The sequence below is a fragment of the Callorhinus ursinus genome, unplaced genomic scaffold (assembly GCF_003265705.2).
Source record: "Callorhinus ursinus isolate GAN/ISIS: 27379988/994484 unplaced genomic scaffold, GSC_fseal_2.0 scaffold8, whole genome shotgun sequence".
NCBI classification, from domain to species: Eukaryota; Metazoa; Chordata; class Mammalia; order Carnivora; family Otariidae; genus Callorhinus; species Callorhinus ursinus.
Window position 1 is genome coordinate 47527523 of NW_027397070.1, and position 25510 is coordinate 47553032.

At 40.5% G+C, this 25510-nt stretch overlaps 1 protein-coding gene across 27 annotated transcripts in view; it reads left to right on the forward strand.

The window, feature by feature from the left end:
- The window catches only part of TTLL5 (tubulin tyrosine ligase like 5), a 276644-nt gene that overhangs the window by 115027 nt on the left and 136107 nt on the right, over positions 1–25510 (forward strand). For 24 of the 27 annotated variants that reach the window (XM_073895591.1, XM_073895597.1, XM_073895596.1 and 21 more), the window contains one exon: positions 7841–8028. In XM_073895591.1, the coding sequence (XP_073751692.1) occupies positions 7841–8028 (188 nt within the window). The remainder of the gene's footprint in view (positions 1–7840; positions 8029–25510) is intronic. The other 3 variants (XM_073895590.1, XM_073895604.1, XM_073895593.1) reach the window with 1 other exon arrangement.

The window sequence follows — 25510 nt, forward strand, 5'->3', positions numbered from 1 at the left end:
CATACCTATTTGTAGTCACTGTCTGTTTCCTCCTTCCCCCAGCCCTGGCAACCACTAAACTACTTCCTGTCTGTATAGACTTGCCTATTCTGGACATTTTATGTAAGTGGAATTATGGAACTAGTGGCGTTTTGTGAATGACTTATTTCACTTAGCACAGTGTCTTTAAGGGTCATTTATGTTGGGGCGCCTGGGTGGCTCAGTTGGTTAAGCGACTGCCTTCGGCTCAGGTCATGATCCTGGAGTCCCGGGATCGAGTCCCGCATCGGGCTCCCTGCTCAGCGGGGAGTCGGCTTCTCCCTCTGACCCTCCCCCCTCTCATGTGCTCTCTCTCTCATTCTCTCTCTTTCAAATAAATAAATAAAATCTTAAAAAAAAAGGGCCATTTATGTTGTGGCATGTATCAGTATTTCATTCCTTTGTATGGCTGAACCTTTGTATGGCTGAAGAGTATTCTTTGGATGGATATACCATACTTTGTTTATCCATTTATCAGTTGATGGACATCTGGGTTGTTTTCACTCTGGGGCTATTATGAATATTGCTGCTATTAATGTTAGTGTACAAGTGTTTGTGTGGACCAATGTTCTCATTTCTCTTGGGTGTATACATAGGAGTGGAATCACTGGATCATATGGTAACTTCATGCCTTTTTTTTGAGTAACTTCCAAACTGTTTTCAAAGTAACTATATCATTTTGCTTCCAGCAATGCGTGAAGGTTCCAGTTTTTCCACATCCTTGCCAGCCAACACTTAGTATTATCTGTCTTTCTGATTTTACTTATTCTAGTGGTTTGGAAGTAGTGTCTCATTTTTGTGGTTATCATTTGCATTTCCCTAATGACTAATGATGTTGAACATCTTTTCATGTGCTTTTTGGCCATCAGTATGCCTTCTTTGGATAAATATTTATTCAAATCCTTTGCCTATTTTTAAATTGAGATATTTATTTTTTATTGTTATGTTCTTTATGTAGTCTGGATACAAGTCCCTTGTCGGATACGTGATTTTGAAATATTTTCCCCTCTTCCGTTGGTCATCATTTCATGTTTTTGAAGCACAAAAGCTTTTAATTTTGATGACATCCAATTTATCTGTTTTTCTTTTGCGCTTATGTTTTTGGTATCATATCTGAAGAATTATTGCCTAATCCAAGGTAACAAAAATTTATATGCATGTTTTTTTCTAAGAATTTTATAGTTTAGGCTCTTTCATTTAGGTCTTTTATCCATTTTGAATTTTTTATCCATTTTGTGTAGGATGTGGCATAAGGGCCTAACTTCATTCTTTTGCATGTGTATATTCAGTTGTCCCAGCACCATTTGTTGAAACAGAGTATTATTTCCCTGTTGAATTGTCTTGGCATTCTTGTCAAAAATCATTTAATCATAAATGTAAGGGTTTATTCTGGAGTCTCATTTCTGTTCCACTGATTAACAGATATGTTTAGCCTTATGCCTATACCACATTGTCTTGAGTATTGTAGAATTGTAGTAGGTTTTGAAGTCACCAAGAGTGATTCTTCCACTTTCATTCCTTTTTTCCATATTGTTTAGACTATTCTGGATCCCTTGCATTTTCATATGAACTTTAGGATGAGCTTGTCAATTTCTGCAGAAATAGACAGATGGGATTTGGATAGGATTGTGTTGAATCTGTAGATTAGTTTGGTAAATACCTTACCATTGGTCAGGTTTTTAAACAGTTTAGTAATATCCATGTTAAGATGAGTTACAGCTAAGCTATGTTTTGGAAATAGTCAATTTATATTTCTTAATTAGTATCTGATTTCAAATGAAATGAATATTATAATATGCAGCTTGAATCAGAGATATTAAATGTATACTTTAATAAGTCATAACTATGAATATGGGCATGTATGTGTGTGCTAATTCTGAGTGGTTATTCTTGTGATTTAATCTTCTAAGATCGATAGTAATAATAATCAATAATGTTCTGGTTTAAACTGTTTTCTCCCATTTGAGAGAAATTCAGTAAGATCAATGTCTCTAATACCCTGTGTTAATCAAAACTTTCTTTAAAAAACTTTCATTTTTCACACTTTTCCCAGAGAGGGATAGGGAACAAAAGGAGCTAGTCAGTTCCAAAATATTTTTAAATTTCTGTTGTGATTTATCCTTTGACCCATGGATTGTTTATAAGTATATTGTTTAATTTTCAGATAGTTGGCATTCTCTACTTCTTGTAATTGTCTATTTCGCTTATTTCCATGGTGGTCAGGGAACACATTGTGAACGGCTTAAACAGTAGTATACAACAGTATAATAAATGACAATAATAGCCTGCAAGTAATTTGAGTTGAATTTTTCTGTGGTTATTGAATAGTTTGAGAGTGAGTGTAGGATATGATTTAACTTCAGACTTTTTTTTTTTTAAAGATTTTATTTATTTATTTATTTGAGAGAGAGAGAATGAGAGACAGAGAGCATGAGAGGGAGGAGGGTCAGAAGGAAAAGCAGACTCCCTGCTGAGCAGGGAGCCCAATGCGGGACTCGATCCCGGGACTCCAGGATCATGACCTGAGCCGAAGGCAGTCACTTAACTAATTGAGCCACCCAGGTGCCCCTTAACTTCAGACTTTTTAAAGATAAATACACAGTATGAAATTTCAAAGGTCCCCAACCAAAAGAGTAAAAATGTGGAAATTCTAAATCTTTGGGAAGAAGAAAAATGGATTGAGCAGGAAGCTTAGAAAAAGCAAGAGAAATGAAACTTAAAAGATAGCAAACCAAGTCTCAATGTCAAAGAATAAAATAAATATAAATGGGTTGAACTTGTTAGAAGAGTGTCAGGTTGAATTTTTAAAAAAATCCAACTGTGTGCTGTTTACCAGAGAGAGATACACCTAAAGAGACGAACAAGGAGTGGTTGAAAATAAAAGGAGAAAGAAAGAAATGCCAGGTAAATACCAACCAGAAGGAACATGGTCTAGCTATATTAACATATGCTAAAATAGACTTTCAGATACAAAATTTTCTTACAGATACAGACAATAATTACATAAGACAAAAGGTAAAGGTTTAGTTCGGCAGAAAGATAAAACAGTTCTCAGTGCACCTAATAAAAATAACCTCCAAATATATAAAACAAAGATTGATACAAGTACATGAGGAGTCTATAAATCCACTGTCTTAGTGGGAGATTTCTACATACTTATATCAGGTACCAATAGACTAAACAGATTGCTTTAAGTCAGCAAAGATAAAGAGGATTTGAACAAGTTGGTAAGCTTTATCAGTTGATCATGCATAGAACTGTGTACCCAATAATTAGAGAAAACACCTTCTTAGGCATTCATAATATATTCATAAAACCAGTCATGTCCTACATCATAAAATAAGACAAATTTCACAGAATTGGCATCATATAGGCACATTCTCTGTCTACACTGCAATTAAATTGAATGGCAATAACAAAAAGTTACAGCATATAACAAATCCTCATGAATTTCAGGATTGAAAAGAGTCAAATACTGGGTGTTGTATGGAGGTGTTGAATCACTATATTGTATACCTGAAACTAATATTACAATGTATGTTAACTCCCTGGAATTTAAATTAAAACCTAAAAAAATAAAAAGAGTCAAGGAAGAACTCATAATGGAAATAAATGTAAAAGTATTAGAATGAAATGATAATGAGACAACTGTGGGTCCAAGCATATGGAGAGCAATGAAAGGCAGTATATGGAGGGAAATTTACTGCCTTAAAAACTTTCATTTGAAAAGAAGAAAGGCTGGAGATTAATTTCTAAGTATTTAATTTCAGACATTAGAGAAACAAAACATCATAAATTCTAAATAAAGAAAAAAAATAATAAAGATAAGGGCAGAAAAATCAGCGAATTCAGAAATAAAGTACACTAGAGAATATCAAAGCCAAAAGTTCTTTGAAAACCCTAATAAGATGGACAAACCTTTGGTGAGACTGATCAAGAAGAGAGAAGACATGGAGAAATAATATGGGGGTGGGGATGGAACACCTATAGAACATATAAATATTGCATAGGTGACACAAAGAATTGTTAACTGTTTTTTTCCAATAAAACTGAAAACTTACAAAATGGACCAATACGAAAGTGTAACTTAAATAAAATTGACTCCAGAAGATGAAAGCCTCAACAGTCCTGTATTAAGATAATTGAAAGAATAGTTAAAAATCTCACAAAATTTGAGGGCCACGTAATTTTATAAGTAAGTTCTAACAATCTTTCAAGGGGCAGATAATTCCAATCTTAATCTCTTCTCGAGAATGGGAAAAGAAACAATAATCATCTCATTTTGAACACCTAGTTTAATCTTAATAACAAAACCAGTTGAGGATAGTATTAGGGCTTCATTTATGAACATAAATGCAAAAATTCTAATCAAAATATAAGCCAGCCAAATATAGCAACATATGAAGGAGATAGGACACCATAAACAAGTTTATCCTAGGAACACAGGAGGGCTTAACAGTAGAAAATGTGTAAACAACATTTGCCACATCAACAAACTAAAGGAGAAGAACCGTATTCATCTTAGTAGATGCAGAAAAAGAATTTGATAAAATTCCACACTCATTCATGATAATAAGTAGAGAAGGAAACTCTTCTTGAGCTGAAAAAGGCTATCTGCCAAAATCCTACATGAGGTATCAGTGTAAATGGGGAAATGTTGAAAGAATTTTTTTTAACATTAAGAGCCATAAAAGGATGCTCGCCAGTATTGCTTCTATTTAATGTTTTACCAGAACCAGCATAGTAAGACAAAAGAAATTAAAAGCATAAGGATCAAAAAGGAGGAAATAAAATTTATTTGCAGATAATACATTGCATAGAAAACTGAAAGTAATCTACAGATACATTTTATTTTTATTTTTTTTTAAAGATTTTATTTATTTGATAGAGAGCGACACAGCGAGAGAGGGAACACAAGCAGGGGGAGAGGCAGAGGGAGAGGGAGAAGCAGGCTTCCTGCGGAGCAGGGAGCCCGATGTGGGGCTCGATCCCAGGACCCTGGGATCATGACCTGAGCCGAAGGCAGACGCTTAACGACTGAGCCACCCAGGCGCCCCCTACAGATACATTTTAGAAATAATTATTTTAGCAGTATAGATGGCTATAAGATCAATATTAAAAATCAGCTTTTTCTGTATATTAGCAACAAAGAGCAATTTTTTTGTAGTGTGGTTAAATATATATAAAATTTACCATTTTAACTTTTTAAGTTTTTTTATATTTCTTTTAAGTATGCTTAATTTCTTTTTTTATTATGTTTTTAAGTTTACAGTTTAGTTGCACTAAGTACATTCACATTGTTGTGTAATAGTCACCACCAAGAAAAAAATAAATTTAGGAATAAAATTTAGGGATAAATTTAGGAAAGAAAGGAAATTTTATAAGGCTTTTTGAGGGACATTAGAGAAAACCTAAATAAAATAGATTAAATAGCTTAAATCAATAGCATAAGTATAAATAAATAAGCATAAATAAATAGCATAAATCAATAAGAAAAAACCCAATAGAGAAATGATCAGTGGTATCAGAAAAGAGGTAACACATGCTCAGCATCATGATTAAATAGCTTATATGCATGGATGGAAAGAATCAGTGTCCTAAATGTTTCAGTTCTCATCACACTGATCCCTAGATTCAATACAATTCCAACCAGAACCTCAATAGGTCTGTTGTTACACTTGGCAAGCGCATTCTAAATGGCCAAGAATAGTGAGAACCTACAAAAGGACAAAAGTAAAGTGGAGGAACAACAACAACAAAAAAGATATGATAACTAAGTGTGGTATTTGTTATAGACAAATGGACCAATGGAAAAGAACAGGAAGTTAGAGACACACAGATAGATGGAACTTTGATACATATCCAGGATGGCATTGTGCATAGTGGAAAAGGAGGGGTTTCTCAGTACACGGTACTGGGACGATTAGTTAATAATACAGAGAAAAAAAAATGAAACTAGGTCACTGACTTACACTATGTATAAAATTAATTTCTGATGCAAAACTTAAAACTTCTGGGATAAAGTAGGGGCATCTGGTTGGCTCCGTTGGTTAAGCATCTGACTCTTGATTTAGGCCCAGTTCATGATATTGAGCCCTACATGGGGCTCTGCACTCAGCAGGGAGTCCTATGTGAGATTCTCTCCCACCCCTGCCCCCCCATGCTTGGGTGTGTGCACACGTGCTCTCTTTCTCTCTAAAATAAATAAATCTTTAATAAACACTTCTGGGATCAAATAAACAAGATAATCTTTAAGATCGCATGGTATGGAGCCAGTGAAACACAAAAGCAAAACTCCCATAAATCAATAAGAAAAAACCCAATAGAAAAATGATCAGTGGTATCAGAAAAGAGGTAACACATGCTCAGCATCATGATTAGTCAGTGAATGTAAATGGAGACTACAATGAGATTTTTACGCCCTTCGATGTGAGAAAAATTAAGATACTTAACACTAAGTGTCGGAGAGGATGTCGATCAGTAGGAACTCTCATATTTTGCGTGTGGGAGTGTAAAAAAATGCCACCTTGGTATTATCACATAAATTTGAAGATTAACCAACTCTGTAGTTCAACAATCCCATTCTTGGGCTTATACACAAGAGAGGTTCTTGCACATGTGCACCCCAGGAGATGTTCAAGAGTGTTCACGGCTGCACCGTTTATAATAGCAATAAGCTTGAAATAACTAAACTGAAATATCCGTTGATGGGGGAAGAGAAAAATAATTTGTAGTGTATTTGCAAAATGGAATACCAAGCAGCAGATAAATTCATGCACTTGAAGCTATGCTTAGCAAGGATGAATCTTGAAAGTATGGTATTGAGTGACAAGAACAAATCTCAGGAACCTACTACAGTAAGATACTACTTTTGTGCAGCTCAAAACCAAGCAAAATTATCTAGTATTTTGTTTATGCATACCCACACAAATACGTTATTGACGATATTTTTAAAAAGGAAGGGAATGAATGATAAGGGGAAATAAGGGATGTCTCAAGAGGAGCACATAGTTGATGCATATGAATTGGTAATGTGGTTTTGATTTGGTTAGTAAGTTCACTGGTTCATTATAGTATTATTTATAACATACACACCTGTTATAAAATTTTCTATGTATCGCACAATAAACATGAAAGAGTTACCGATTTTTTTAAAGCGGTATCACCGGATTGTGTATACCAAATGATCACAGTTATATAAGCATTAATAAGACAGAAAGGAAACATGTTATAGTGTTTTCTGGGTTTAAAATTTTTTTTTTCAGTGAGATGTCTGACTTCCATCATAGAAAAAATATGAACCTTGATTTTATATTAAATAATTTCTTTTTGCCTGAATTTTAGTGCTCAAAAATAATAGAACTCTCCGATATTACAGTTGGAAGAAGAACATTTAAATCTGAAAGGAAGATGAGTCATTTCATCAATCTAATATTATTGCTGTTTTTCTAATTAGGCTGTTTTGCTTTGATCTGTTTTCCCTTTTGAGCTTGGTAAGACGGATTGTGGCTTATTTGGCAGTAGATGCCATAGGCTCATTACAAGAAAAATAAGAATTATAATAAGTTTTAAAACTACACTTTTTTATTCATTAAAATTAGTAAATTCTACGAATTGTTGTTACCCACTGCATATGATGAAATTTTTGTGTACGTGAAGCTTTCATAGTAAACAAAAACATGTTAATAAATGCTTGTAACAAGTTGTCAGAGATCCCTGGGATTCAGTAAAGTATCTGTTGGCTGAGATTTCTCTGTCATCATCCTAAGTTTTTCAGGGCTTTTTTTCCTAAGTGGATAAAAACTTTTCTCTTTTTTTTTAGCAGGTTCATGCCATCCGAACAAGCTGCACTCGGGAATGGCTAAACCACAAAGAGAGGGAGAGGATGGTTCTCCGTACAGCAGATGGTATAACCCAAGCATGGTCACGGCTGAGCTGCAGCGGCTGGCTGAGAAGAAGGCAGCCAGGCAGTATTCCCCATCTACCCACATCAGTCTCCTCGCCCAGCAGGTATGGACAGTTGCGGGACCAAAGAGCTCTTTGGTCCCAAGGATCTTACTAAGGACAGGGTAATCTGTCCTTCCCTGCCTTTGCTCATTTCCTGTATGCTGATGCTTGTTGAAGGAGTATTAGTTGGTGTGAGCTAAAGAAGGAGAGTGTTCCTCTTCATCTTTAAAGAAAATGAGCTTCTGTTACAGGTATTCCAAAGTTAAGTCGCTACTAACTCTGATGTATTTATTTCATGGATAAACAGACTTGAACATTCAGCTGTCAAATAGACTTTTAAAGGATCTTTAAAAATAACTTCTTTCTTTGGTAAAATTTTCCAGTGAGTTCGTCTTAGAAATCTTTTTACCAGAATGCCATAACATTACCATTTACTTTTTTTTTTTCTTTTTTTTAAACTATACTCATCTCTTGCTCTCAGGACATTTTATGGCTACTGACTAGTAAAGCATTTCAATACACCTTTAGTCAACACATGTCATTCTCCCCATTTTACAGATGGGGGAAACTGAGGCTGAAAGAAGTGATATAATCAGCATCATTCAGGAAGCTGGATACATGGAAATGGATACAGCAATTTTGACCTTAAGTTATAGATGTAATAACAAGCTTACAACACAATGAAGTTATATGAAACTTTCACAAGAATTTTGGGATTGTTTTTGCCCTCCTTGCTGATCATCCCCATGGTATTTAACTAGAAGTAGAAGCCCCTTTCCTTTATGCAAAATGGCATTGAAGTCCCCCAAAGAAATTATTATAATTTAACTCCACAGTTACATTTTGTTATATCTCTGGTGCATCAGAGTCTTAATTAGCGGCAACTCTGTAATGATAATCAAGTCTAGAAAAAAGCGAAGCTGAAAATTACTTTGAGCACGTGTTAAAAATAGGCAACACACTGCTCCCTGGTGGTGCCCTGCTTCTCTGTATAAAATTTAGAACCAAAATTAAAAGGAAGCTTTAGCTTTACTTCAGCCTCATCCCGGTGTGTGAGGCTGTAATGAATTTTCTTTTTCAAAGCCCTAATCGTTTGAAGGGAGGTGAGGATGCCTGATTTGAAATAGGAAGCAAAATATCTTATAAGGGCAGTTTTGAGACTTGAGGGGGATGGGCGAGTTAAATTTTACAGATGGAGTGATAGGAAGAAGGCACTAGAATGTCATGACTATGGTAGAATGGGAAGGAATTTTGAAACGTGAAGTGATTGTGAAGAAGGGAGAGGGTCAGTGATCCGCCACCCGTTTTTCACTAGGTCACTGACAAGAGTGTATGTTTCTAGCTTATAAATGAGCAGCTAGAAGCACCAAGACATTAGGAAATTTTCTTTGCAGTCATAGTAAAAAACATAGCCAATGTTAGTGTTTACATATTTTCAGCTTCTGTCATTTGGTAAGCTGCAAAGCTTGCAAAATGACAAGATTCTGATCCTGTGGGACTCCAGGGTGATTGTATCCTAATGGGAAAGTCGTTTCCTTCAGTCCATCTTTCTTGTCGAAGGAGAACTTCAGTGCCAGAGAATTAAAAGTCCATCAGACTCCTGTACGTAGGGATCTGAACTCGCCGTTAGATGTCAGTCTTAACTTTTAGAGTCTGGTAAAAGGGTGGCTGGTGCTTGGTACAGTACTGAGGGAGGGGCTGTGGTATGTAATAAGCAGAGTGGGGTGGTGGAAAGCGAGCTGGACTAGCCATCTGTAGATCTGTCTTCTGCCCCCATGGACCAGCTACATGATCTCGGACAGTTCACTCAACTTTCAGCCTCAGGGTTTTTGTTTGTTGATGGGGTAAATACAGTAGGCTCCTGAGGATAGTAAGCAAAAACTACTTTGTAAAGTCTAAATGCCATATATTTGGAAAATATTGGTATTTCAGCCATAAAATGCTTTCAGGAAGAAATTATTTCTAATTTGATTTGAAAAAGTCGTTTTTAGGTAAAATATAGTGTTACCAAAATGAACTTGGTTATTGAAAAGCTCAATTGTATGTTATCTGGCTCCTTCCCCTCGGAGCAAGTAATTCCTTAATTTGGAATTTGGAAAATTCTTTTATTCTTCTTCTAGTAAATAATAACCTGTTACAGTGGCTTCGTATGTGCTCTGGCCCATGTGTTTCCTAGTGGGGGTGCAGACTCAAAGTGGGGGCAGCTCTACCCTTCTCTCTCAACTTGGGCCGTGAAACCTTCAAGGCGGCTTCGTCAGAAGCAGCTTTGTGTTCAGTAATTACTTCAAATGCTTTTTAATTCCTCATACCTGTGATTATTTCCTTACTTCCAACTCCTGTTTTGTGTTTGTGTCTGTCCTTCCTTCCTTCCATCCATCCATCCACCCATCCATCCTTTTAAATCCAGTAGGGTTAATGTTTCCATCTCCTGCTTCCCTTTTTTTGTAAGATAATTCTGGATAAATTTATTCATTCTATTGTTTTAATGTTTCTAATTGGTTGTTTTGTTTTGTCTTTACTAATTCCCTTCCTTCTGCTTTTGCTAGCTTTATTTTGTTTCCTCCCAGTCTCTTAAGTGGGATACTTAACTTTCATTCACTCTTGTCACTGTATTTAAAGCTACGAATTTTCCTCCCAGTATTGCTTTCATCATAGCCCATAAACTCTGATGTATCTTTACGTTGCTTCTCCGGGTAAGGTGTTAAGAGACCTGCCACTACATAAGGAACACAGATTTTTTAATGATTTGTGTTTTGGAAGATGAGTATAAAAAATTGAAATCCTTGGGTCCGTTTTTGAAAAATCGTTTTATTTTGTCTATGATTTCAACTGCTTACCCCGTTAAAGCTTTTAGTGACATTTTTTTCATAAAACTTTTAATTCAAATGTGTTTTTTTAATTTATTCATTCAAAAACATTTTATTAAGCCCTTAGGAATGTTCCAGGCTCTGGTACTAAGCCATGGGGATGATATAAGACATAGTCCTTGGCATGAAATAACTCACAATCTGGTAAGGGTGACAGCCACATAAACACATGATAGTACTAGCATGGAATATGCACGAAAGAGATATTTCTAGGGAATAACAGAAGTATCAAAAGGGGTAATACCTAACCCAGCCTGTGTATGGGAGTGGGAAGGCCAGAGCAGCCTTCTTGGAGGAGATTCTCTCGACACTAAATCTGAAATGTAGGCAAGTGGATGGCAGGAGAAGGGTGAGAGCAAGGTCCGGGCGAACAGCTAGCCTGTGTGTGTGGTGGGGAAACAGTAGGCTGGTTAGTGGTATTGGAGGACAGGGACTCAGCAGAGAGCAGCTAGGATGGAAGCTGGAAGAGAAGACAAAGGCTGTTTAAGGAAAGCTTTCTCTGTGAAGGAACTCATCTTCATCCCATAGATGACGGCGGGGAGGGGAGCGGGGCACAGAGATACACTTGGCTTTGCCTTTTAGCTTGGTCACTCAGGTAGCTGGAGGAGGGTGGTTTGGAGGGTGAGGCAGTGTCACCCCATTTCCTTCCTTCTCACTCGTGAAGATGCCCAGGAACAGTGAGCTAGCCAGAAGTAAAGAAGCAGAGTACTCTGACAACCCCAAAATGTTATAATAAAACTTGGAAGTACCCAGAATTTACATCAGAGGCTAAATTGTTATGGATTTGCATGGCTAAGAACAGAACCTCATTTAGCCTGTGATGACTTTCACTACTTCTGTTATGGTTTAACTTTCTTTATAGCCTACAAAACACGAGAACATCAAACTTTCCTTGCCACACGAAGTGGCCACAATAGCCACTTCAGCAATGTTCGTGCCGGCTTGCGGACGCTTGGAATAATGCTTGAAAGAGATACATGTTCTTAGTGGGGGTCATTCAACAAGTACCCTACAAACCTGAGCAGAGAGCAGGTCAAATTCAGTTTCCCCTTGGCACACGAGAGGCTGGCTGACCTTTGGGGAGGGGGTTCTTTGGAGCCAGCGTGTGCATCCCTGCATGCAGGGTTTTCTGGGAGCATCTTTCGTCTGTGGTAGGGAGCGCTATGGTAGCTGGCAGGGCGCTGGAGTCGAGCTTCAGTCTCACTATCTCAGTGCCGGGAGAGGTGTGCGTTACCACTGCGGCCCTCTGCACAGACGTTGCCCTTTGTGGTTACTGTTGTTAGTGAGCAGAAGAATGTGGCCAAGGAGCCCAGCTCTGTGGTGAGGAGTGGGAGGCCGCGACTCACAGGGAGCACCAGCCCTCTCTGTGCGGGCGAGTGTGAGATTTCAGGACCCAGCTATCATTAGGAGCAGCTCCAGCTCTTCCAGCCTGGGAGTTCAATCAAAGGAATAACAGCAGACCACCCAGGCGAGGGCTCCAAGGCGAACGAATGTGCTGTGTCAGTCTCTTTCCCCCAGCCAGCCAGTGCCCGGGATGTGGCCAGGCCTCCTGGAAATGTGCTGACAGATACATAGGAGGGAGGAGACACGTTCTGCTTCTCACATTTTTCATGTAGATGGAGAGTGGAAAAGAAAACCATTCAATTTCTTTCATTTTTTGCTCCTTACCCTGGTACTTCTCTAGAGCAGTTCTAGAGAAGGGTATATGCTGACATGTAGAATGTTTGGTTTCCACCAGCTACTCATTCCTCTCACTCATTCGTATATGGAGGAATTCTCTATCATTTCTTCTGCTTCAGAAGCTGCCAAGGTGGACCTTGAGTGAATCTTACTTTCAGAATTTCCACTTTGAAGATGAAACTGGCAGAGAGGGAGCTGAATTTCTGAAATGATGACGAATGTTCTCCAGAACTGAGGCAGATGGCACCCGGCTTATCACATGCTTGGGTGTTTGGGAACTCTCCTCCTGCCTCCTTAGCGTGCCCAGACACATCTCAACTGTTGTACATTTATGTTCTGATTTGGTGGTGGTTTTCCAAGTCTAGCTCCTTTGGTCCTTTATTCTTTCTGGGTAGAAAAAGTTACACTTCTTTGTATCATATATATTACTCTTTCCCATTTCTAGAAACAGAAAGGATAAATGGAAAAACCAGTAGTTCTTAAGTCAGTGAGACCTTGGAGAAGTTACTTAACCTCCCTGTGCCTTGATTTCCTTCTCTGTAAAATGGGGTCATTTTAGTATTGAGACTAATTCTCCTCCTGGATCCCTGTGCCTCCTGGCTCTGGGGCCCCACTCCAGCTGATTCTAATTTCCTAGCTCTTCTGTGTCTCTCAAGGCTTTCAGCCCCCAGTGTTCCTTAGTTCCTTAGCCTACCGTATGGTCTCTTGTTCTAAAATAACCTCTCTTTCACCCTGCCCCCCCCCTCAAATTCTTATCTTCCCTGTACTGCCAAACTTTAAAGTGACATGCCCTTGCTGCCCCAGTGCCCCTGACCCCGTCCCCTCCACAGTTACCCTTGCAGTCTGACCTTCTCTCTTACCATTTTGTCCAGCTCTCTCTTAGAGGTTGCCAGTGACCTTGGAATTGCCAACTTTGGTCACCTATTTTTAATCCTCATTCTCCCTCAGCATGCGACACTATTATTGACCACCTCCTACCTGAAAAACTTTTCTTAGCTTCTTCAACCCTTTAGCGATTCCCCTGGGAGCTCATCCTCCTCTTTCCCCTGAAGACTAGATTCCATTTGCAACATTTTTTAAAAGCCACAGGCATATAGACCTCAAATATATCAAACTGGCAACAATAGGCTCTTTCCGATTAAAGACAGTGGGATGATGTCTGGGCTTCCGCTTCTTCCCATTCTTCGTAGCTCTCCTCCAGCATAGCTCTGAAGTCCGGGTGCAACACAACTGTTTTTTTAACGCACAGTTTCCCCTTGGGTACTTGTTCTCTTCCTATAGCTCCATCGGGTACTGTTCTGTGGATTTCTTTCACGTACGTATCTTTTGTGTGAACCTCTTTGCTGAGTGCTAAGTCCAGACTTCCAGTGGTCAGACATTTCCACCTAACTGTATTCCCAGCATCCAAAACACACAACGCATTTTAAACATATTTTGAAAATATTCAAAAAAATATTTAAGACATCTAAAACCTATTTGTTTGTCTCCCTTTTATCTCTTGGTATTGGTGACACTGCAGTTCTCGGGATTTAGGTATGGAGCTTTTGATTTATCATTGTCTCTGTTTGCTTCTTCATTCTGTCTACATCCAGGCAGTTGCCAAGTCTGGTTGATTCTGACTCCCTAATATCTCAAATATATTTTCCCTGTTTCACTTTTACATCGACTGTCCTGCTTAAGGCTTTAATTATCTCAGTTGGACAGCTACAGTTACCTCCAACGGTCTCCTCTCCACCTTAGTCTTTGCTGTAAAGGAATCTTTTTGAATCACAAGTCTGTTGATAAGACTCCTTTGCTCAAGAATCTTAAGGGGGCTTTTTGTTATCTACAATGTGAAGCCCAAGCTATTAAATGTTATTCAAATCCTTTATTTAGAATCTGGCTCCAGACTACTTCTCTAGTCTGGCGTCTCCCATCACACATGTTTTTGTGCACTCACCCAGAATTTGTTGGTCTCCACGCCTTAGTTTTTGCTATCTTCTCATGGGAAATGTTCCCCTGTCACCATGTCTAACTTTATGCATCCATCCACGGTCAACATAGATGCTGTTTGGTTCTCAACCCTCTGGGAGCTTTCCTGGTGTAATCTGAAAGTGGCCCCTGTACTCAGAAAGCAGGCAGACACCAGAGAAAGAGGCAGGCCGCTCAGTGTTGGTAGGTGGCAGTTTCAATACTAGCAAAGCCGGGGGTGGGGGGTGGCGCGGGGTGCCTGGGTGGCTCAGTCGGTTAAGCATCTGCCATTGGTTCGGGTCATGATCCCAGGGCCCTGGGATTGAGCCCCGCATTGGGCTCCCTGCTCAGTGGAGAGCCTGCTTCTTCCTCTCTCTCTGCCTGCCAGTCTGCCTATTTGAGCTCTCTGTCAAATAAATAAATAAAATCTTAAAAAAAAAAAATACTGGCAAAGGGAACTTACATACGAGGCGTGTCTTGGGCAGCAACAAGATGAATGGATCCCTACACCTGCCGCCAAATCTTAGAAATTTATAAAGAGGCCCTAACTGGGCTCAGTCATGTATACCGTGCAGGTGTTTTCAACACATCACCATTTCAAGGCCATGTCCTTAGAGCAGCCTCTGGGAGCGGGAAAGGCGAGGGGAACCCACATTCCAAGGATGGGAGGAGGGGCTGAAGAGCCTCTGAGTGGCCCTGTCCAGCTCCTGGGTCAGTTGGCAGCCATGTTTTTCTCATGGCGTTCCCCAGCAGGTGCCCCCTCACTTGGATGCGTGTCATTTCACGCATCACACTCTCTGTGTCCAGATAGCTGTCTCCTGCCTCGGTGAGCTCTTTGGGGGCAGTGTCCTGTGCTGCCTCAGAACCTGACTCATGGGTAAGCCTTAGTAAATGTGCTTATTTTACTGGACTTTAAGTTACTTGGTTGAGGATGGGGACCCATTTTTCACCATTTTTTTTCAGCTTTGGTATATGGTATGTACTCAATACATTTTTGAATAAAGAAATGAAGAACCGAACCCATTGCCTCCCCAGCCAGAAGTCATCTTTCCACTCTCTATGCTCCTTTAGCCCCTCATCAATTTCTCTGTATAGTAAACCTGTTATAGTGATTTTGCTTCTCTTCTTTCATGTTGAGTTATGATCTGTGTGATGACACTTCTTTCTAATCCATAACCTAACACAGCAGCCTTGCACTAAGTAGGCACTTACCACATCCTTGCTAAGTTGAAAAGAATTTCTCTTCTGTGTTTTGTTGGTTTTTATATTTTTTAAAACTCTTGTTCTTTCATGTTTTCTCATTGACAGTACCACACCTGCCCTTCATCATAAAGCAGCCAACATCAACTGAATGTCTGCTTTGCACCAGGCACTGTGCTAAGCACTTTATAGACATTATTTCTTTAACCCTAGGATGTAATACTTATTTTTTGCAGATGAAGAAAACAGAAGCTGGAAGGATAAGTGACTGTTCTAAGGTCACATAAATGGCAAGTGACTGAACTAGGATTCAAACCCAAGTCTGTCTGGTGCCACGCTCTTCCCCTCAATGTTTTTTCCTGCCTTCTCCTGTGGGAATCAGGACTAACCTCTCATCAGCTGCATGTGGCTGCAGAGTGCTAGCCAAGCCAGTGCTTGAGCCTGCAAGAGAGAGACGGGGAATTGAACTTGCTGTTCTCGTGATTAGAAGTGCTTCTCCAGGGGCCCCTGGGTGGTTCAGTCGGTTGGGCATCTGCCCTCGGCTCGGGTCGTGATCCCGGGGTCCTGGGATCAAATCCCGCATTGGGCTCCCTGCTCATCGGGGAGTCTGCTTCTCCCTCTCCCCTTCTCCCCTGCTCATGATCTCTCTCTCTCCCCCTCTCTGAAAAAGATAAATAAAATCTTTAAAAAAAAAAAAGTGCTTCTCCACTCAAAGGTTGAGAGATATGTGGCTTTGTCTAGATTATCAGTTGTTTGTTGGGTAAATGGAAGTATTTGTTGAGTGAACTCTTCATCAGATTATTTTATGGTGAAATCAGTTGATCCTTTGAGGAGCCAAACCTAGCCTTCTTAATCTGCAGAGATGCAGAAAGAGTGCATCGATTTATCATGGTGGTGGCAGCCCTCATTGACTCATAAAAACCAAATATATAAATTGGAAACACTATCAAGCGATTTGGCTGTTTTGTAAGGTTTCCCAGGAATGTCTCAAATCTTAATCTGGATTTTGGAGCACTGAATGTTGATAGGCATATGTGTGTTATGTAAATGACAGTGTTCAACAGGGAGGGGATGCATGACAAGAGAACTTAGTATTGGTGAATTGGAACTACAGAGATTCCCAGCTTTTCCTAACCCCTTTTAAAATTTAATTAACATTATAACTCATATCTCTTAGTGATCAGAGTGCAGATTTCTTGAGGTTCATTTTATTGGCATCCAGGAACTGATACAGGAGTTGAAGCTGTCTTAAAACATGTTGGTTGGTGTGGCTGATGATTTAATACATTCTCAGGAAGTGCCCTTGAAAGAATGGTTAAAAAGGTAGCTGTTTAAGGATGATTTTTTTTTCATGTTTGAATATATTGATTGAATATATTCCTTAATATTCTCTAGTGATGAAAATGATGTAGTAAGTGCAGATCTGGCACTTTTGGTTTTCCTTTTCTTTTATCTTGAGGGAAGTGGATCTTGGTCCACTGGTGTTTCCTGTTCAAGGACTGCCTTCGGTTCTAGCTACATACACTAAAACAAGTCAGGAAGGACTTGCCACTGCATTTCCCTATTCCAGATCACTCAGAGCCCCACAGTCAGGGGAATGAAAGTTTCCGTGGCAGGCTCAATTGATCTAGTCATATTCTGATGAGCCTTTGCCTATGAATGACACAGAGACCATTATTCTCAAGATGATACTGGTGTAGTTCTGAGGACATTATGAATGCAGATTTAGACAAATTGATCTTCATATCATCCTGTGTGATTCTTAACCTTTTCGGAGTCAGAGACCCCTTTGAGAGTTGCATAAAGGCTATCTTCTTCTGAAAAAAATGTGCATTCAGACTTAGAAATTTGCATTAATTTCAAAGGGGTCATAGACACCCCCCAATTAGGCTCCCTCTTGATGCCCTTTGGACCCATGGTCTGTGAGTTAAGAACCTCTGAAAACCTGAAGGTAGCATGTGGCCAGTAATATCGATAATTTGGCCAAAAGTGATCATTCCAAACTGTGATCACTTTTGCTTCACGCATTCTGTATATATTTCAGTGATATCCCCCAACTAGGGTGTCTTCTCAGTGGAAGCAAGGATTTTGGTTTTGTGGGTTTTTTCATGGTTCTATGTTCAGTGCTGAAAAGAATGCCACAGAATAGCTGATAAATATTTGTTGGATTAATGAAATAATCTTTTGAAGCTCCATCTCTTGACCTCACTTGAGCTGTGCCGAGATTGTAAGCTGTATTGGGAGCACTGTTATTTGGTCTTTCATGTTGAATTCCCAATCTCCATTTTGATAAGTAAGATATATGACATTTGCAAACAGCCTAGTGAAACTGAGATTCAAGATCTGTTTCACTCAAGATAAAAGGAAAACCAAAAGTGCCAGATCCATACTTACTAGACGATTTTCATCACTGGAGAAATACTAGAGGACGTATGCAACCCAATTTCGAATGGAGTGTCAGCCTTTTTCAGTTTCAGTGCCAAGAAGAAATATACAGTATAGACATTGTGCAGACAAGGAGCGAAATCTGAATGCAAAGCTCTTATTTCTTCGCATTTGAGAACCTTGCCCAAGGCTTCAAGACCAGGCAAAACTCATCTCTAAAATTATGCAGGGCACTAACAAGAGCAACACTTACCTCTCTCTAATCACTGATTATTTTATTTCCCATTATTCCAGAGCAGTCCCTCCCTTGTGGTATTTGCAAAAAGAGGTAATTTGGAACCTTTAATTTCCTTTCTGGCCTGCCAGTGACATTAATCACTTTTCCACTCACTGGTGAAACTAGCTGCTAGCTAGAGGTCGTGTGTGTGTGTGTGTGTGTGTGTGTGTGTGTGTGTGTGTATTTGGGACTAGATGAGACCCACTTCATTTAGTGTATAAATGCTTTTGTGCCTGCTGGGCTAAACTCTGAGGATACAACAATGAATGAGATACAGTAATTTGTAGGTCAAGATAGGCAAATAAACCTGCAATTATAATATGATACAAATCATGGCATGAAGCTCTTTCAGCTCTACCACTGGTTGGTAGAGCATACCACTATGCTTTTTTTTAAAGATTTTATTTATTTAGAGAGAGAGGGAGGGAGAAGCCCAGGAAGGGGGGAGAGGCAGAGGCAGAGGGAGAAGTAGACTCACCGCTGAGTGGGGAGCTCAATCCCAGGACCCCGAGATCATGACCTGAGCCGAAGGCAGACACTTAACCGGCCGAGCCACCCAGGTGCCCCGCTACCCCTACACTCTTGAAGCAGTTTAATGACAAGGCTTCTTTACAACTAAGGGAAATTGTTTATAAAAAATAAATTTGGCATTGGGAAGTAAAGTGCAAGGTGGTAGCAACAGGATTTCAGGATCCTGCTGTGCTGAAGTGGTTTGAAGGACCTTCTTAGAGCCAATGATAAAACACCAAATTAAGCTTCTGATCTTTCCGTTTCCATGTTGGGAATAATCCCTGCCTCCTGGCATAGTTATTTGCTGGTTGTATTTTCCCAAGCAGCGATGAGAAACCTTGGTACCATGTTAAGAAAAGTAAAGGTCGTGTGAAAACCCACAAGACCCAGTCCGCAGAGGGCTACATTTGTAGAAATGGAAAATTCTTAGTCTGCTGTATGTGGAGAATGTCTTGTCCTTAAGGAACTGATAGCACATGCATACACAGAGGCAGATGCCAGTTTATGATTGATCTGGTAGAGGACTTGAGGGCTCACACTGGATGCCGGCATCTTATTTTTTTCATTAACCTGTGTCGTCTTTTCAGTATCTACTAAAACTTCACCATCCTTAAATATCAGTTTGTTTGATTTTGTGGTTCCGCGGTGGAGGTGGAAATAACTGCACACATGGTCATTAAATGCTGATTTAGGGAGAACGGTGTCACTACCTTGAGGTTCAGCAGAAGATGCCCCCAGAAAGGATCCTTCAGGCTGAAGCCTCCTCTTATTACTGTTTTTGATTCCAGACTCCTGAGTGGAATTCCTAGCTGTTGACTTGGGCTAGAGAGTGTATGATCCAATGTGTTCTTTTGCCCACCAGGCCTTAGGCCTCAGGCCTAGACCAAAGCCATCTAGTCAGGCCTCCCCCCCAGGCCCACCCCCTAATCTTGATCCTCAGACCATTCTTTTTTTTTTTTTTTTTTTTAAAGATTTTACTTATTTATTTGACAGAGAGAGACACAGCCAGAGAGGGAACACAAGCAGGGGGAGTGGGAGAGGGAGAAGCAGGCTTCCTGTGGAGCAGGGAGCCCGACGCAGGCTCGATCCCAGGACCCTGGGATCATGACCTGAGCCGAAGGCAGATGCTTAACGACTGAGCCACCCAGGCGCCCCCAGACCATTCTTTTGAGGAGAGGCAGGGAAAGATAAATCTAAGAAAAGGTTTATTTGCACTAAGGCCCACTCTCTGACCTTCCCTTCTTAAAACGCCAGGCAGCGTCATCTTGCCTTACCAGATGCATGGGAAGATATGTCCAAAAGAGGGCTGATCCAAGAAGAGACCATGAACAATGAACACATAAACTCAAGAGCTTTTATTGTCAGATTACAAAGCAGGTCTCCAGCTCCAAAGCCCAGCACTCTAACCGCGCCTTAGGAGGGAAGTGCGAGGAGCCCGGCAATGGTGTATCCTGCATCCCAGACTTGGTACCTGTCGCCTGACTGCCGTGGCTCTCCACAAGTTTTGATTTTCCTTAATAGCCCCTTTCACCCCAGCCCACGAAAACAGCACTAGATTTCTCTACCTACACCACAGCTGTGACATAGCACTACTCTTATCGGAACCCTTGAGCAGGCTCACTGTTAGGTCTTAGGTCAAGGGCAGAATCTTTAGTCTGGCATTCAAGGATCTCCCCGAGCCATTTTTCTTTCTTTTCCTATCTTTTATTGTTCTGAGCTTTAGCCAAATTAGACTGCTTCCTGTTTTTCAGACATTCTTCCTGCTTATCTGTCTCAGCATTTTTACTTACACTTTTTTGCTCTAGGAGCCACCACCACCCCGCCCCCCCTCCCAGCAATCCTCCTACCTACCTGTCCTTTTAGGCTCGGCGCAGGGGTCTTCTTGGAATTTCCTTGGCTTTTTTCTTAGGGCAGTTATCACTTTCTAGAGGCCTTAAATATTGCTATCTGTTAGGGGTGTCTTTTCTCGCTAGGATTACCAGTTCCTTCGTGGCTTGAGGGCAGGGGCCACATTTTAATCTCTGTATCCCCTTAGGATTTTTAAATTTATTTTAATTCAGCTAATTAACATTATAGTGTATTATTAGTTTCAGAGGTAGAGTTCAGTGATTCATCAGTCTTAAACTAACCTTAACCCCCAGTGCTCATGACATCCCGTGCCCTCCTGAATGCCCATCACCCAGTTACCCCATTCCCCCCATCCCCCTCCCTGTACCCTTAGGATTTTACCCGAGGCCTTGCTTATGATGGGCAATGCAGTGGATATTTATTGGATTATCTCTGAGGTTTGGACTTCTTTTGAGCATTCAGGTGTGCGGCATTTCTGGAGCATGCCCGCTCCAGCTACAGTGATCTAGTTAGGCCTGGCCCTGGATCCTCTTTGGATACCAAAAGGTTATGTATCTGGGTGGGTGGTGGGTATATCCTGGGAAGCTGTCAGGGCAATGCCGTCATATTTTAATTATAGCCCTGGCAGCAGCACTCCTTTTAGCAAGCGGCAGTAACAAGCAGTAACACTTGGGCGGGCCAGCCGCCGGAAATTGGCCTCCCTCTCTGTGTTTCTCCTACCCCCTTTTCAATCCATCACCTGTATTTATTCCCACTATAATTTAAACACCTGTCTAGATGGAATGTGTGCAATGTGTCCTTACCCCACACATTCAGATATTTGCTCACCTGCCTTGTTCGGAAGGCTGGCTCTAAAATAAACAGCGTTTTGGTATTAAAAGAAAAAAATGCACCGAGGTCACTGTGGCAATGGACATGAAGAAGGGAACGGGAGTGGAACCTCTGGATAAGCTGCTCCAGGAGAGTGGGAGCAGAGGAGGAGGAGGGGGACAGCACGGGGTGAAGCATCTGCCTAAGGCTTAGGCAGCGGTGGGATCGTGTGCCTAGGTTTTTCCACAGGCAATCGTTCACTTAGCTGACCAGCTAGAGAAAGGTGGGGGTGGAAGAATATTCAACAAGCTGATTGTTTTTAGGCTTAAATGCCTTGGTTATTTTTTAACGACCACTGTTTCTCAAGGCAGCGTCACAAGTAGACTCAGAATTTTCTGAACCTTGTTCTAAACCATTTTATCCATGTTTGCATCCTTGGCAAATTGAATGATTACCCATGTCAATATTTGAGCATCCGGACAACATTGAGAAATAGTAAAATCTAATTGTAGTTTCAAAAATCTCTAATAATTAAGGATACTTAAGGATAACTGGGACTGTTTTCTTACTAGTTTTAAAACTAGAAAATGGATTTTCTTTCTTTTTAAAGATTTTATATATATATGTCAGGGAAAGAGAAAGAGAGAGAAAGCACAAGCAGGCGGAGCAGCCTAGATTTAGTAGCATAGACTCTGGTTATTGACCCAGAGAAGCCACCTGGCCCATTTTTCCTAAGAAAAAATGATGAGCTATCTCTTTTGTTAGTGGTGCTGTGTCTTTATTTGCTGTAATTCTGTCCTTCTCTAAAATTCCTTAGCATGAAATGTTCATCATAATGAAAAGCATATATATATATATGTATGTATGTATGCCATTTTCTACTTTCTCTTCATCAAATGAAACTTTGTTTACCTGGAGAAATATAGATGGACAGAGAAGCAGATGCAACCTGGTGACAGCCGTATTCATCATCCTTCTGTCCCGTTCAGGAGGAACCTCCAGATGTGAAGCCTAACTGGCTTGTGTAGTTTAAGGCCTGGCCCAATGCTGGGAGATTGAGCCTGCCCTTAGATCTTTCCTAGTCAACGCAAGGTGCTTCTGTGGCCACAGTTGATGCTTGGGTCCATTTGTGTTCAGTGGCTCCTTCTGCCCATCCTGGGAAAAACTGGGAAACTGAAAGGAAGAACCAGAGGCTTTCTTAAGTCATTTAATCTAGAAATGATTTGCTTGGGCCAAACTCTAGCAAGGCGTAAGTCTGTACACATAAGATTCAGCCAGATGTGGTTGAGGCTTCAGAGCCTTCATAGCCATGTGGCTGTTGCTGCTGTATTAGGTGATACAGATTATGGAACATTTTCGTCATCACAATACATTCTATTGGGTTGTACTGTTTTAGAACAGGGGTTGAAAATAGGTTCATCTCCTTTGTCACTTCTGGTTGATCGGCATTGGCTGTCTGGAGGACTGTGTAAAGAAGATTCTGAGGCCATATCTAAGTGAGCTCCAAATTGTTTGATGGTTTACTAGCAATGTATGTCCCAGGAAGGCGGAGCTGAGTGGGTGGGGCTAGTTGTGGCATAGGTGCTGGGTGTCTTCTAGATAAAACCACGGAAGTAAGAATACAATATTTAAAATAGAGGGTCAGTTGTTACTGTTTAAAGAGACAGGTTATATTTTTAGCAGGAATCCTTTGGAAAGAAAGATGAGAAGCTTTAAAAGTTTTGTTATTCTTTATATAATCTCTCATTTAAGTAGTGGTCCCTTTTGCTATTTTCCAAAATAAATTAACAATGATGCTTTGCTTTTGTGTAGAAGGAAATCACAATAGCCACCATTTTTTGGTTTATCCATGAAATAAGGAATTGATGTTACATGTAAAAACAAAACCCACCAGGGCGCCTGGGGGGCTCAGTTGGTTAAACGTCTGCCTTCGGCTCAGGTCATGATCCCAGGGTACTGGGATCGAGTCCCACGTCAGGCTCCCTGCTCAGCGGGGAGTCTGCTTCTCCCTCTCCCTCTGCCTGCCGCTCCCCCTGCTTGTGCTCTATCTCTCTGTCAAATAAATAAATAAAATCTTAAAAAAAAAAAAAACCCGCCAGGAATCTAAAATTAGTTTCATGTCCATGCCACCTTTTACTATACCTGCTAAGAAACAGAACTGATTGAGGATGGGTTTTGGTTTTTTTTTTTCCACTTCTTTAATATGCTCTGGTGAGGATATTAACAACACGCATGTTGTTAACAAATGGGGAATAAAATTTAAGGCAAAAAAAGGAAAAGCTGGTGTAGTTTGGTATAATCAATTCCTGTATAATCACTGTTGTCAGAATTTGAGGTACCTAATTATATTTTCAAAAATCTCTAATAATTAAGGATAATTAAGCATAACTGGGACTGTTTCCTACTAGTTTTAAAACTAGAAAATAGATTTTCTTTCTTTTTAAAGATTTTATATATTTGTCAGGGAAAGAGAAAGAGAGAGAGAAAGCACAAGCAGGGGGAGCAGCAGGTAGAGGGAGAAGCAGGCTCCCCGCTGAGCAGGGAGCCTGATGCAGTGCTCAATCCCAGGACCCTGGGATCATGACCTGAGCTGAAGGCAGACACTTAACCAGCTGAGCCACCCAGGTGTCCCTAGAAAATGGATTTTAAAACAACAGTACCAATTGTGCCACTGTTATGTAACCCTGAGCAAATTAACTACTATAAACTCTCTGAGCCTTAGTTTCTCCATCTCTGAAAGGGAGTATAACAGTATCTGCTTCCATGAGTAATGGGTAAGGAGTGAGTAATGTCAAGTGCTTGACATTACTACTGCAAGACCTCAAATATTAAACCATGTTATTTGGGAAAAGTATACCACATGCACTTGGAGGAGAACATTCCCTGTTCTCATCTTGGCCCTGCACTTAGTGGGTATTTTTAGTGCAATTGTGATTTTTGTGCAATTGCTTACCCTTAGAGTTATCTAATTTTAGTTTCATCTTTTGTAAAATGGGGCTAACAGTAGAACCTGCTTCAGAGGGCTTGCTCGGGATTACACGAGATAATACACATCAAGACAACGCAAGGACATCTGATACATGGCACACGGTGAACATTCAGTAACTTAGCTATTGTGATGAAAATGATGTTTAAATTAGGGGTGGCCTTGCCAAAAGAGAGAAGATTCAACAAATCTGATATTTCTTCTCCTTCCCATTCACTAATCTCTAAACTCTACGGTTTATACTAAACATGGTAAAGTGTGTACGTTTTGTTTATTTTATTGCTGTTCCACTATAAATTATTAATAAGCCTCTTTTATTAGGGTTTTGGCACACTGACAGAGGCAGTAATTGGAGAAGCTGTTAGTTATCGTAAAGACCTTTCTTACTCTGTAGTGTTTTTATAAGCTGCAAGCTCATGTCTAATTTGAAAGGCCTGATGTTTACGGCCAGGGAGCAGGGCAAGCAGGACGAAGGCTCAGTGTGGGGTAGGAGTGCGTTCAAGTCCTACAGGGAGCAGTTTGACTGTCTGACAACCTGACCTCTGTTGCCCCCGAGGTGCAGGAAGAAGGCAAGGCTCTTCAAAGACTCCAGGGACCAGAGAATACTACCATAACCTGCTCCGGTATCTTCCTTCCCCACCCTTTCTTTAGTCCCTATGTGTCTTCTCCCCCTGATAGCAGCAGAAGGGGGTCAGAAATGATAAGCCAATGTTAGCTTCTGAGGCTTCTTCTAAAGATAGGCCCACACTGGCGGGCACAGCCCGAGTGTCCTGGACCCCAGCCTCCACAAGCACCAGGAATCACTCCTGACCTATGGAAAACGCTTTCTTCCCCCGAAAAATATTTGAGTCCTTTGATGTGAAGACCTAGTCCTGGGCTCTTTTCACGTACTGAGTTCTCTAATTAGGGATGAGGCGCTGTACAGTTGCCAAAAATGATTTATGTTTCTTTCAGAATGTTCAGATGAGGGGCACCTGGGTGGCTCAGTCGGTTAAGCGTCTGCCTTCAGCTCAGGTCATGATCCTGCAGTCC